General features: G+C 40.5%; 1 protein-coding gene and 1 long non-coding RNA gene across 3 annotated transcripts in view; one reads left to right on the top strand and one right to left on the bottom strand.

The window, feature by feature from the left end:
- LOC127479575 (uncharacterized) overlaps positions 1–14,930 on the top strand; it is a 46,834-nt gene continuing 31,904 nt past the window's right edge. Inside the window, exon 1 of the long non-coding RNA XR_007907604.1 lies at positions 1–1,781. This is a non-coding gene — a long non-coding RNA (uncharacterized LOC127479575). The remainder of the gene's footprint in view (positions 1,782–14,930) is intronic.
- The window catches only part of TSHR (thyroid stimulating hormone receptor), a 50,082-nt gene continuing 38,380 nt past the window's right edge, over positions 3,229–14,930 (bottom strand). For both annotated transcript variants that reach the window (XM_051806727.1, XM_051806726.1), the window contains 2 exons: positions 10,807–10,995; positions 3,229–9,983 (listed from right to left, as the gene is read on the bottom strand). In XM_051806727.1, the coding sequence (XP_051662687.1) occupies positions 8,576–9,983; positions 10,807–10,995 (1,597 nt within the window). In that variant the 3' untranslated portion in view covers positions 3,229–8,575. The remainder of the gene's footprint in view (positions 9,984–10,806; positions 10,996–14,930) is intronic.

Consider the following 14,930-nt stretch of genomic DNA (forward strand, 5'->3'; position numbering starts at 1 on the left):
TGGAAAACGTAGCATTCTGGGAAGTGCAGCATTTTTAAAAAGGGTTTATTGCAGAATTCACCTTGTGGAAATACTGCTTGTAGGTTTTGTTTTGGCACAGGGTTGCCTTTTGTTTCAGAAAATTCAAATTGCTGCAGAATGGAAGCTCTTTCCTCCTGAGCTCACCTTGTTCAAGCTTTTAACAAAGAAAAGGCATTGGTGCTGGGAATAATATTTTTGACATACTGGTTTTTGTAGGCTGGATTTGTCTGTTTGATTTTCATAAGTAGCTTCAGTCTTAAAACAATAAAGCAGCATCTAATGAAATTTCATGTATGTTTAGAGAGTTGACAAATGGCTTGATAAGTGTGATGATGGTACTGGTGTTAAAAATGAGTTAGGTAAAGGAGAAGTACATTCACATCACAGACACTTTTGCATGTATCACTTAAGCTGTTTTTGGGAAGGGACAGAGGAAAAGGGGAGCAGTTCTTAATTTTAGCAGATCAAATTGCTGTTAACCTTTATTTAGAGTGTCTTTTAGCGCTCATTTTCTGTCCTGAATGATTTTCATATCCTGAAACAACTTTCTCCCTGAGGTTGCTGTGTTGCCATTTCGCCTAAATCACTTTAGTTAGTAGGTGGAAAATGTAATTCTTCAATCAGAGTATAGGGTTTCTTCCATGGTAGCAAAAGGAGCTGTAAAGAGAAACTGGAAAGAGGAAATGAAGAGTACAGCGGAAAAAGTAAAATAATGCAGCCAACCTTTGAAAAAAAAAATCAAGGAGAGACTGCAAATGTTCTTTCTTGTCAAAAAAGAAGTGTATGTATGAAATACAAAAAAAAACCCACAAACTTTTTTTTTCCCCCCCGAACCTTCATGAGAAAGTGCATGTGCCAGGGTATCAGCAATCCTCCTAATTAGTTTTAAATGAAAATATATTTCTTGCTGCTTTATACTGACATGTCATTGCAGGGTTTAATTGGAAATTTGTAGCTGGCTAAAAAAGAATTGATCTGTTGTTTCCACAGCTGCCTCTAGGCAGCAGCAGTAATCCACACATGATTTAGGGAATTCTTACTACAGTCAAACTGAAAGCAGCATTGTACATGCAGCACAAATACAGCCTTGGTGCTTCTTTGTATTTCAGTGCTGTTGAGTGTGTGTCAGCAGCAAGCCAGGGAGAAAAGAAACATCCAGATAACACCTTAGAATTTGCAGTGAGAAGTTTTTTGTCAAAACTCATATTACTTCTTAGGTTTGATTTGTTGCGGCTTTGATTTCACAGAAGACATGGAGTACTGTAACTTTTCTTCACTTTTCAAAGAAAAGCCACTGTAATTTCATCTGAAACCAGCATGGGTTTGGCAGTCCAGCCAGTTATCAGTCCGAATGTTTGAAGCAGGGAGTCTCTTCTTGGCAGCAAAGCAGGTCTTATAAAAATATCACAGTATATATGCAAGTAACAATCCAACAATTTCAGTCACTTTGTAATGACTGTTTAGAGAGCTCTTAGATATGGGTTGTTAATGAAGTTGGTGTTCACAACAGATTTCATTCCTTAAAAGAGAGAAGAAAAATAGAGAACCCAAAGGAGACTCCTCATCACAGCTGCATTTTGAATAGCTGAGAACCAAAAATGAATGTGCTCCTTCTCCTCGAATTCATTAACAAAGCTTCACAAGCTTCAGTGGAACTGTGGAAGGTGTGCAGCAGTAAGGATATGATGTCAGATGGCCACGCAGACAAGCCCTGTCATTGCATATAATCTGGATGGCACAGAGAAGTCCTCCTCAAAAAGGTAGGATAAGATTCAAGTTGATTATATTAATCCTACGAAAGTTAAGCTCTTGAAAGGAGTAAGTTCAGAATGGCCTCAATGAGGTCCAAGTGCTGTGCTACAGTTGATAAGACTTTTCCATGTTTTGGAATAGTTATCCAATATTTTCAGGGTGGAAAATAAGGATAGGCAGTTAGAAAACTCCACAGGATTGGTGTCCTTTCTAAACTGAGAACCTGGTGTTTTGAGGTATTGTGGAAATCCATACCAATGTGTGTATGTGGGGGGAGAGGGGAGGCAGGTGTGGGATGGGATAGGAAGTTAAAACTGATGGTTCTGCTGATGAAATACTGTGTATTGACCTCATAGAGCCTTCATTTGTTCACTTTCATGTGGTGATTTCCAGTCACACAAAAATAAGTCAGGTCAGATGGAAGGGCCTAAACAGATGAACAGTGTTTCAGCTTTATGCAGATGTGTTATTGAATCAGTGTGAATTCTAGGTTGACGCTGCTCTCAGAATCTCTTAGTGTGCATCACTAAGACCTCTTAACTATCTTCTGTTCCGGGGCATGATGATGGGCCCTTCAACATTTTGTGCCTTAGCCCACAAAGCCTACATCTAAATGCACTATAATATCATATATTTTCAGAATCCCTGCCAAGGAGGAGGCGAGGGCATAATGGAAAGGCATGATATCCAACTAATTTTGTGCCTCACTTTGTCCAATTTTAACAGCAACCCAGAAACCGTTTGGTTACTGAGTGGTTTTAGACTGCAGCACCTGGCATCTGTTAGAAAAACAATACAGATTATATTGCTATCACTCATTGGCCTGCCCAAAAACCTGGAAGGGAGGTTTTGATTTATTTTAATACACAAGCATAGGGCTTCTACTCAAATCAAGCTTCACTTTTGAAGGATATTTTTTTGGTACAGGTTTTCCAAAGACTATGCTATGAGCATTAATACTTTAATTATTCCACAAGAAAAGAAACAAAAGTGCATCTCATTTATGTTAATAAACCAAAATGTTATGGTAGTCATGTGAAACTTGTCTTTAATTACCTGTGCTGTTTTCAAAATCCAAATACCATAGCAGGGTGTGCTGTACTTTGATTACAGCTGACCTGTTGCAGATGATGTCATCTAGGACCGATACCTACTCAATAAAAAACCCCACATCTGGCTAGCAAAGGTCAGAGAATGTTCCAAGTCTTTATAACTAGGGCTCCAACTCAACTTTGCAGCTTTTTTCTATAGTGTCTGTGAACGAAGAAATCTTCAGTAGCATATTACCACCACGTAAAGTAAATAGAATCATAGAACTTTATGTAGAGAAAATAATGGCATTCTCTGCCACCCTGAAAGAGGATTTTCTGTCCTCCAGTCTGAAATCTCAGAGCTATCTGAAGGCCCAAAGAATGGTGTTATTGTCTCTTCCTATTTCTATGCAGAGTTCTGAAAGAAGCCTCTGCCCTCATGTGAAAGCACTTAAGCTATGAGGTCAAATCCATTGAGGCAGCACTGTGAATAGGGAGTATGCTGTTTTTCACTCAGCTGGATTTTTTTATTTACGTGGACTCTGAAGTTGGGCCTGCTGAAGGAAGATGAAATTGAAGCTACTTTTTCAGTCTGAATAGGGGAACTGGTTGAACATAAGAAAAGTGGCTGCTGCGGAGCAGACCAAAGGTCCTTCTGTGCCAGAATCCTGACTCTGATAGCTGCTAATGGTGTGTGGTTGGCCAAAAATAAAAGAATAAGCAAGCACACATGATGCGGTCCCCAAGTACTGCCTCCCATTTGCCAAATATTTGCAGTTCAGGAGCATCCCCAGTCTTACAGTTTTTGGAGGTTTAGTATGTTTCCTCAGCTTTCTCTTCCATGCATTTTCAGTTTCTTTGTAAACCCATGTAAACGTTATGACCCACAGCAACCTTTGAGAGGAAGTTCAGCAACTCAGCTGCTACTCCTGACTTCACTGAGCTTTGTCATTTCCCATCTAGTCTGAGGGCTCCTACTTTACTTAGTGATTCCTTAGCTGTAATTCCAAGCCTTTCATTTTTCTTGCTACCCTAATCTAAAGCTTTTCTAATTCCATTATATTAGTTTTCTATTGTTCTACTCTTTTCCCAATAGTATAATGTGATTTTCTTTTTTAATCTTCAGGAAGCATAAGATGGTATTTTCATGAACTTGTCTACTGATCCTGTCCCTGAATTGGGGTTGTCAACTCAGAGCATGTAATTTAAGATATCAATTTGTGGTTTTTTAATCAAGTGTGTCACTTTATCTACATTGAATTCCTCTTCGTTCAGTCTTAAGAAGTCTTCCTGCAGTTCTTCATAGCCATCTGTTTTTCTTATTCCTCTGAATATCTTGATATTATAGCAATCTTTGTTATCTTACTGTTCAGTCCTTTTTCCAGGTCCCTTATGCACATACTGAACGGAGGGAGACGGGGGTCTGTGTGCAGGCATCTGGGGAGAGGGACTGGGGATCTGGTTTTTGGCTTCTCATCCTGGTCAGCTCGGACTGCTGGCTTCGACTTGCCTGGCTGTTTCTTTGGAGAGTTACGTGCCCACGGGAGAGAAGGAGTTTTGAGACGCCATCACCTGGGACAGGGGTGACTCCCATGGGAGTGGACTGCTTCCCTTCCCTTTTTCCTCCCACTGAGGGAAGGGTCCCCCATTTCCTTCTCCGCTTCTCCCACGATCCGAGACCCCCCCGGACCCCCCTCCCCGTGTGGTGACTGCCAGAGCCCAACAGCGCCCCCTGCTGGCCACGGTTAGGGCTGCGCTAAAGGACAGAGAAGTGTTCAGTCAGACCTTTTGTTTTCTTCTAGGACTACTGTCTAGTTTTTTTGTGTTCTGTTACTGTTTTTTGCCAACATACATGTATCTTTTAATAAAGGGTTGTTATTTCTTCTGTTTTTTCCACACTTCCTCGATTAAAAACCCTTAATTTTGAATTTACAATTGCTGAGAGAGAGGAGTTCGGTCTGCCTTGTAACTCATCCTCTTTAGCAAACATTCCAGTCTCCTCAGACTGAGACACAGGTGTAATTGGTGCACAGATAGTGAAAGTCAGGTGTTTTTTTTGGGACAGAGAGGGTACGTGAAGATAGCCAATATTTGATCACATTGACAGTTTTCAGCAGTGGAAGTTGTCCCTCACATGTTTGGGAGTTTTGGTGGTTTGTTTTTTTTTTTTTTCAAGTAATGCAAGGATCCATATAGCAAAGATAGTAATCTTTTTTTTTTTCTCTCTACTGATAAGAATTATGGAACATAAAATTTGGCAGCATAAATTTTGACAAATATGAGGCTAGGGATATTTGCTCTGAGGGAAGACCTAGTGGGAGGGAGAGATCTTATTTCATGTTGCATATGGCCAGATTCGGTTAGTTATTCTGAGGGTTCCTGCAGTAGAGTCCACCACACAATCTTTATTGTATTTTCTCAATCTTTATAGTGTTTTCTCATGAAGTATTCAATCCTTAGTCCCTGTGGCAGACCATAGACATTAAGTTTAAAGGAAAATGAAAAGATTAGATTCCAGATTTAGTTTTTTGAAGAGGACCTCATGGCAGTTAGGTGATTATTCCGACTGTCCTGGATGTAATTAATTATGGTTTTGGAGCTCAGCAGTACTACTACCCTTCCTTTCTATCCCTGCTGAACTGTCTGAGATGACCATTTAGGACATCCCTCTCACAGCTAAAGATGGAGGGGAAAAAACCCAAACCTATGTCAGACGGTGTGTTGTGCAGTCAATCTTTTTAGCTGTAGGTCAACCAAGGAGAACAACAAAGTTGAGTGCAAAAGAAATAGTATTAACTTCTTCCATAGAAAAAATACTATAAAACCTTCAGAAAAAACTTGCTGAGCCACTTTTGAACAAAACATTTTATTCCAATGCTCTGCATTATTTCTAAAGTATTCTAGAGAAAATACTTACCAAATGCCAGAAATAATACATCTTACTCAGACAGATTTAAAATAGCAAGTATTACATAAAGGTGTGCGCAAAACCAAAATTGGCTGAAAGGATTGATGAGGGCAGAAATGGAAGAGAATACCTGTAGGATACAAACATTTACAAGAAAAAGTCTGACAAATGAATTATTTAAAGTCTATTGCCTGGACCTTTCCAGTAGCTTTTAAAATATTAAAGTTAAACACAAGGAAGAATAAGCAAGACAAACTGGAAATATCAAACTTCATTGATAAAAGCAACATTGCGTAATTCTTTTAATAGGCAATAATATATATGCAATCATGAGAGATAGAAAAGCTCAATAATGTGTAAATATATCTGTCCTCCATTAGTAACAGCAAAAAGCTGTATTAATTCAAAAGCAACCTGCATCAGTCCAACATACCACATCATTCCACTGTCCTACTTATTTCCATGGAACAAATATTCTGGTTTAATGTAAAGAGATGTTTGAAATAAATGATCCATGTTACTTTTAAAAGCATTTTTAATGTAAATGTTGATTAGTCTTTCCTCTCTTTCTGAAAAAGAATATGATTCAAGCTTGGATGTTCTTTTCTGCTGGTACACTGGTATCTGTGAAGTCTGTAGCATAAATGTCCATTAGAACTTGATTGTCTGAGCTGCTGCTGAGACACTAAAGGTGCTCAGGAAACTTTTTCTCCCTTTAATGGTTGTTCCAGTATCGGAGGGTGGCAGAACCTGGGGGTGGGGTTGTACTTCAACATAGTACTGCTGTGGGACTCTCCAACACAGCCAGAGCATCACAGATGCAGCTATTTCAAAAATAGGGAACTTTGCTGATCTGCACCTTTAAGAAGCTATGTTTCTGTTTCAATACTGGGTGAGTCCAGATTACAGAAAGGGAGGTCATAAATCATTATCGATTTCAAAGTTTGCTGAAAACAAAAAAATGGAAGTGTGCTCCTCCCCCAGAACCAGCAGCTAAATTCATCTAAAATGCAATACTGTAGATTTTTTTTTTTTTATGGCATTAACAGTGATGGATTAATTATTTTCTATAAGACCATCTCATGTAATTCGTGAATCTAGGCCCTTGTTTCTGCTCACTGAGGCAGCTTTCGTTTATAACCAGAAGTAAGGAATCAAACTGAGTTTGAATTAGAGCATGTGCATGGCATTTGCAATCATTCCGTTTCCAGCTGTAGGAGCTAGCAGTTTGAAGGGCTAGACCATTGTGTTTTTTTGGATACTACTAGCTCACATTATAAAAGATATGACAATTGTCTATTCACTTTAATTATAGTTCCTCAAAGACTATAATTCCATTAAAACCAGTATAGATGTTAAAAAATGAATTTTACAATACCTACCTGAAGGCAAATATTCATGCAGTGTTCTCCGTTCTTATGGCAAGGCTTTCAGATAGCTGAGTGAAATGACCAATGGTAATCTTGGTAGCAATCTACAGAGCTAGTCTGTGCAGTTGGCTGTGAACAGATCTGATCCTGCTGGCACTCAAGACACACAAGTGTTAACAAGCCAGCTGGGCAGAGCAGCTCCTACCCTGAGTCCTGATGTCTGCAGGAAGTGTAGAGAGGCAGGCCCCAGTTCATTTGTTTGTGGTGTATGAATGAACTGAGCACAGCAAGCTTTATCTTGGTCTGGCCCCATTTAGCAGCAGGTATGGCAGAAGGATGCTTTAGTGCTTCACTGGACCAAAAGACCAGAGCAAATGAGTTGTTCCTTGTATCTGAGCTTGGATTTCCTTAAGCACAGTGTGGAAAGTATGTGCCCAAGCTACAGACAGGCTGTGGCCAACCAGAAGCAAACCATGTGATTTGTAGTTGTACTTCAGACATTACACAAGTCAGATAAGAGATCTCACTACAAGATAGATGTTCTTAAAACATGTTGGAGGAGCTGGAGGTCAGCCTTCAATTCAGCAACTGTATGGAGTGAAGTAACCCAAAGGGGTGATCCACTCCTGTGGTCTAAGTGCAGATTTGAGGCAGTTCAATATAGTAAGTGCTAAAGGGAAAGTCATTCTAGCCCTGTAAGAGAGAGGTAAGCAGGGATAGCAGTAGTGGTGAGAAAGCTGGAGTTACAGGGTTTTCAGAGCAATAAACATGCTGAGATTAAACAGCACTGGAGTATGGTAAAAACTGGATCAGTCATCAAAAAATAAAAATACAAACATTATGAACTTGACTGGGTAGCGTGATCTTCAAAACAAATATACCACTATATAGCCATATGAAGAAGCTTCTTTTTCCACCTCACCCAGCTAAACCAAGAATGGCAAACAAAAGGCTAGATTTGTTTTAGGTCAGGATGACAGAAGCAGAAGAAATCTGTTCCATTTTAGGCCTAGTGAAAGTTTTAGAAATTTGCTATTAGAAAACAAATTGAACCTTTTGATACATAGGCGTTTGAGAACTTCAACTTTTTTTTTTTTTAATCTCATTTTAATTATAAAACTTTGTTCTTTTTTTAGTCATGTAAGTACCCCCAAGTCGTATTGTTAGTTTCCTGCTACCTTAATTTTTTTTAGATTAGGGTATACTTTATATTTGTGTAGTTTTTATATATAAATTTTCCTAGTTAGAAAAAGTATTCACATCTACTTCGAGAATTATCATCAGAACAGCAGCTTTTGACCTGCACTGATAGAAGTGTGAGACAAGAGGTTCAAATGAGTGGCTTGTCCAGAAGAAGGCCACTCTGAAGGTACTTTCAGACATAGCAAGGGATATCCTATGGAAAAAGGATATGGAGCATGTTATCTTCTCACTTGATTCACTGTATGCACAATCACCTCTTGACCAGATTTTGGCTGTGATACTTTAAGATGTTAGAGCTCAGTTTGTTTGCATTCTTCCATGAGAATTTGGTTCTGCACTGTTACAGCAGGAGGGTAATCATTGACTGGGTCTTGAATGCTTGTGAGAATCTGACCTATCCCTCGGCTGATCCTCTGCCCGTATGACCCACTGCTGTTTTTGGCTGAGATAGTCTGACCTCTGTAGATTTGAGCCTGATGCTCACATATACCAAACTTGCTTAGCAGGATAAACACATCTCTACGAAAAGCTTTGGTGAAAATTGCATAAAGAAAGGGGTTGGCACAAGAATTGAGGGGGTAGAAAAGTACGAGCAAAATCTTGGAATTGGTGACAGTTATCAACGGTTTGTTCATAATGGCAGATAAAGCATGGAAAGAGATGGGAGCCATGCACAGAAAGTCTGTGAAAATCAACACAGCCATTCGCTTGGCAATTTTGGTGTCTTTGTCCCCTGACTTGTACTGAGGGTTTCGCACAGTTACATAGATTTTTATGTAGCAGGCACAAATGATGACAAAAGCAATAATGTTACATATTAAAACAAAGACAACATAGGCTTCAGCCACTGGTGTTTCAGTGTCCATAGGCAAGCAGATGCTGACTTTGCTGTAACTGCTGACCCCAAGCAGTGGTAATAAGGCAAGCAGAATGCATGAGAGCCACCCTCCTAGCATGATCACCAAGGCGTGCCGGAGGCGAATCTTCCGATCTGGGCGCATGGCAAATGTGATGGCGTACCAGCGCTCCAGGGTGATCACAGTCAGTGTGTACACAGAAAGTTCACTAGCAAAGACTGTGAAAAAGCCAGCTGTGTTGCAACCGGGCCCAGTCTGCCACTCTATGGCATGGTTATAGTACTCTGACCTGGTGTAGAGATCAACTGAGGCGATCAGGAGGAGATATAACCCCATGCAAAAGTCAGCAAAAGCCAAGTTACACATCAAAAAGCGTGGTACAGTCAGTTTATAATGGCTGGTGAGAAGGATAAAAAGGACAAAAATGTTACCTAGGATGGCAAACAGGTTCACAAACCACACCACAATCCTCAGAAATGGATATCCCATTATATCCTCACAGGGATTAAACTCATCAGGCTCTGGTGTGCATATTACATCTTCATTGCCTCCACAGACAGGATAGTCATAATGACTGTCAAAGGTCTGGACATCTTCCGTTTGAGGGTTTTTGAGCTCTTTGCCAAAGCCAAGATTTCCTTCTCCATGTTCTTCCGAGAAAATGTAATAATGGGGATTTTCGTGAAAATTCGTGAACTTGGTGTTTGTGTCATACACAGGATCGACGTGATCTGTGTATTCTTCTGCGTAATCTCTGTAAAATGGACCTCTGAGAGCTTTGACTGATCTCTTATGAAAGCTGTGGCTGCCGCTCTGGTTACAAGTCAGGTACTCCAGGATCCTGAAAGAGTAGCAGGAAAAATAATTTCTCATGTTTATAGTCAGACTGGAGCACAGTAATCAAAGGGAACACTTCAAACCATCACAAATGAAAACATAGCTATAAACATGTGATTGGATATATTTCTGTTAACAGAACATATAGTGTACAATAAGCTTGAGCACTTCTGGGCTTTTTTCTTTTTAACTATATTTTTACTTTCTGTGTTGCTATCAGCTGTCTCTGGTAGTAATTTGACTTGTTTAGTATCCATAATTCCTCTTCCTTTTTGGGATCTACGTTCTCAGTATGTAACAAGACATTAATCTACTGTTTATAACTTCTTAGATAATACAGCATTTCTGTTTTCACTGTTGCTCACAAATCAATTTCTCTCAAAACTTCCATCAGTTTAATCTCTGTTCTGTAGGTTGTTTACAGCTAACTAGCAGTGTGGTGATTTGGATCACTGTACTTTACCGTGTGATGCAGCTGTATTTCTAGTGAAAACTTTTTCAGTAGTCAAAAGCTTTTCAGTTTAAAAAAGTATGAGACTTGAGGCTGTAATCCCTCCCACACTTTTCTCTAGGTCTTGCTACAGCACTGTATCCTTTTCTTTTTTCTTTCTCTTTAATTCTGAACTCAACAAGAGGAGGAACTTCTGGAAAAGGTCCTACAAAACATTCCTTTTCCCGCCAGTTTGCAATTGTAATCTCTGTTTCAAAGAGCATCATCTATACCTCAAAAAAATTGTAACAAAAGTGGCAATAGATGTAATTTTATATTAATAATAAAACATTGTCTTTACTTTCAAACTTAAAAAAAGAATGACAGTGAAACTCACCCACTTTTTTTTTTCCAGCTCTTGAAAGCACAACAGTGACTTGGGTATGATAGGTCAGCTCGCATTATCTGAAGAAATATCTTTACAGCTGGTAATTTCTTTAAAGTCCATGTATTTTTGGCCATTAGTTCTTTTAGGCTTTCCATTCCTTTGGCTGGAAGGTTAGAGATAGCTGTTCTGGAGACATCCCTAGGTAAAGGAAGAAAAAGACAAATGTCAGAATATTCACTGAATTTTTTCAGATTCTTACAGTACTTCAGGAGTTTCACAGAATTCTACAGCAGAAATCAAATCCAGAGTAGGTGGAGGTTGCATATTGCCTTGCTAAGTTCAGATACCATTCAAATTCAAGTAAGTTATGATTTCTCTGTGATTTTTTTATCTTTTAAAGCTCTTGTCTTTAATGTTTCATAGAGCAGAATATGAATTATAAAGAAATATCATGACTTTTAAAATTATACATTTAAAGCCAGCCAGAGACAGGTGCATATGCAAACACAAAGCTTTAAAAATTCTTTAAAGAAGTCACATCTTCCACTGGAAGAGCTATATGCCCTTAGACTTCTTTAGACTCATTTTAATCTCTTAGCACACTTCAATAGAAAGTACTGCAATTACTAAAAGAATATTCTTTATATACGGAAATTAAAATCTTCTTAGTCCATCCTGAATATCTCAGAAAATTGAGTATTATGTTTGTTGCTTTCTACTTGACTGCTGAGGTGGACTCAGTACCACATCAGCAGACAATTGATGGGGAAGGTGGCTTTCCTTTAGAACAGCCAGGTGAATGTTATCTAGTCCTGATAGTGTTTTCTACTCAGTTTTTTTTTGTCCCAAAACCTCTTCTACTGACTCTTGAAGTCAAGATGTTCTCAAGAGTTACACTCTGTGAAGAAATAAACCCTGTGAAAAGGGTTCTAGTGTAGAAACTTTAGCACTTTTATCATGAACACCCTAATAATAAATAATAAATTCAGCTTTTTTCTGTGCATTGGTTTTTAAGAGTGCTGTTCTTATCCCTCTAGAAGTCTTACCCACTGGCTAGTTTCTTGCACCTAAGAGAAAACTAGTACTAATTTTATGCTTTAAACAACTTCTAAATACCTAAAACACTTGGGTTTGTTTTGGTTTTTTTCCTCCTTTTGATTTGCTTGTATTTGTTTTTAAATTGAGTTAGTAATTGCTTCTCCTTTTTGTAGGAGGGCTTTTTTACTTCTAAAAGCTTCTTTGCTATCATATGTATTTGACTATGTCACAACTAGTTGATTTCAACTGCATAAAATTCTTTTTTTCTTTTTCTGGAGTCCTTTTTGATATGTTTCTAACAAGTTCCTGAAGTGGCTCTTATAAGACTCTGAATGCTGCCTGCTATCATTTTAGCTTCTAAAGAATCACTGAGTAGTTGAGTTTCCAGATCATCCAGTTTGACCTCCTTGCTCAAAACAGGGTCAAGTTGAGCTCAGAGGACTGTCTCCAGGACTGGAGACTCCACGGCCTCTCTAGCAGTGTATTACATCATTTGACCACTCTCACAGTAAAGAAATTATTTTTTTATGTTGAAATGGACTTTTTTCTATTTCAGTTTGCACTTATTGCGTCTTGTCCCATCACTGAACACCACTGAGACCCTGACTCTGTCTTCCCAGTACCTCATCCACCCTCCAAGTATTTATACACATTGATAAGGTTTCCTTGACTCCTCTCCAGACTAAGCATTTCCAACTCTCTCAGCCTATCCTGCTATGACAGATGCTCCAGTCCCTTACTCAACTTAGTGGTCTTTTCATTTTTCAGTAATGTCCTCATTTCCACAGAATTACCGAATGGGCAAGGTTAGAAGAGACCACAGTGGGTCATCTGGTCCAACCTCCCCACTCAAGCAGCATCATCCTGAAGCACATTGCACAAGATTGCATCTTCAGTGGGAGACTCCACAACCTCTCTGGGCAATTTGGTCCAGTCGCTTGCACAGTGAAGAAGTTCTTCCTTGTTTTCAGGTGGAATTTTCTGTCCACTAGTTTCTGCCCATTGCCTGTTGTCCTATTGCTTGGCACCACCAAGAAAAGCCTGGCTCCATCCTCTTGATGCCTTCCCTTCAGATGCTTAAAGACATTGATGAGCTCCCCTCTTAGTTGCCTCTTCTTGAGGCTGAACAGGCCCAGCTCCCTCAGCCTTTCTGTGTATGAGAGATGTTCCAGTCCCTTAATCGTCTTTGTAGCCCTTCATCAGACCTGTTCCAGGAGCACCATATCTCCTTTGTAGTAAGGAGCACAGAACTGGACACTGCACTCCAGATGCAGTCTCGCTAAGGCTGAGTAGAGGGGCAAGATCACCTCCCATGACCTGCTGCCAATGCTATTCCTAGTGCACCCTAGGATACTATTGGCCTTCTTGGCCACAAAGGCACACTGCTGGCTCACAGACAGCTTGTTGTCCACCAGGACCCCCAGGTCCTTCTCTGCAGAGTTGTTTTCCAGCAGGTTGGCCCCCAGCCTGTGTTGGTGCCTGGGGTTATTCTTCCCCAGGTGAGGACCCTGCATTTGCCTTTGAATTTCAGGCAGTTCTTCTCTGCCCATCTCTCCAACCTGTCAAGGTCCTTCTGAAGGGCTGCACAGCCCTCTGGGACACGGCCACTCCTCCCAGCTTGGTGTTGTCAGCAAACTTGCTGAGGAGGTGTCTTCCCCTCCATCCAAGTTAGTGATGAATAGGTTAAACAATACTGTGCCCAGTATTGAACCTTGGGGGACATCACTAGTGACAGGCCTCCAACTGGACCCTCTGCCACTGACTACAACCCTCCAAACTTTGCTGTTCAGCCAGATCTCAATCCACCTCACTGTCCACTCATCCAGTCCACACTTCCTCAGTTTGTGTATGAGAGTATTGTGACAGTGTCAAAAGCCTTGCTGAAATTGAGGTAGACAGTATCCACTGCTTTCCCCTCATTCAGCCAGGTTAGTTGTTTCATTGTAGAAGGCAATCAGGTTGGTAAAGCATGAATTACCTTTAGTGAATCTCTGCTAACTAGTCTGATCATCTTGTCATCCATGTGGATAGAGATGGCCTGCAGAATGAGGCACTCCAGCACCTTTCTAGGTACTGAGGTGAGGCTGACTGGCTGGTAGTTCCCTGGGCCCTCATTCTTTCCCTTTCTGAAGACAGGGGTGATGTTTGCTTTCTTCCAGTCCTCAGGCACCTCTCCTGATCTCCATGACCTTTCAAAGATGATCATGAGCTGCCTTGCTATGCTGTCTTCCAACTCTCTCCCAACTCATGGATGCACCCTGTAAAGGCCCATGGAGTTGTGGATGTCAAGTCTGCCTAAGTGTTTTCTGATCCAACATTGCTTTATCCTGGTCTCCTGGGTCAAAGATTCCTGAGGGCTGTTCTTGTCAGTGAAGACTGATGCAAAGAAGGCATTCATTAACTCTGCCTTCTCTACGTCCTCTGTTACCAGGGCCCCCCTCCCTATTTAGTAACAGGCCCACGCTACCCTTAGTTTTCCTTTTGTTATTGATGTATTTGAAGAAGCCCTTCTTGTCCTTGACATCCCAGGCCAGATTTAATTCCAGATGGGCCTTGGCCTTCCTTATCTCATTTCTACTTACTCTGATAACCTCTCTATGTTCATCCAAGTGGTCTGATCCAGCTTATGCTTGAGTAATGGCAGGAGTTCATCCACAGAGGTCTCTTGCCCACTTTGCCCAGTTTCTTGCTGATTGTGATACATCATTCTTGAGCCTAGAGAAGGTTATCCTTGAATATTAACCAACTCTCTTGGACCCCTATTCCCCACAGAACCTGCTCCCATGGGATTCTTCTTCCCAGGGCTCTCCTGAAGTCCATGGTTGTAATCTTACTTGCTGCCATGTTCCCTCCTCACCTGATACTGAATTCCACGATCACATGGTCACTGCAGCCAAGCCAGCACCCAACCTTCACATCTCCAACAAGGCCTTCCCTGTTTTTTAGTATAAGATTGAGCAGCACACCATTCCTTGTGAGATCCTCCACTACCTGACAGGAAGTTCACATCAACACTTTCCAGGAACCTCCTGGACTATTTGTGCTTTGCTGTATTACTTCTCCAGCAGATGTCAGGGTAGTTAAAGTTCCCCACA

The sequence above is a fragment of the Manacus candei genome, unplaced genomic scaffold (assembly GCF_025592945.1).
Source record: "Manacus candei isolate 608988 ecotype Guabito, Panama unplaced genomic scaffold, ASM2559294v1 h1tg000067l, whole genome shotgun sequence".
NCBI lineage: Eukaryota > Metazoa > Chordata > Aves > Passeriformes > Pipridae > Manacus > Manacus candei.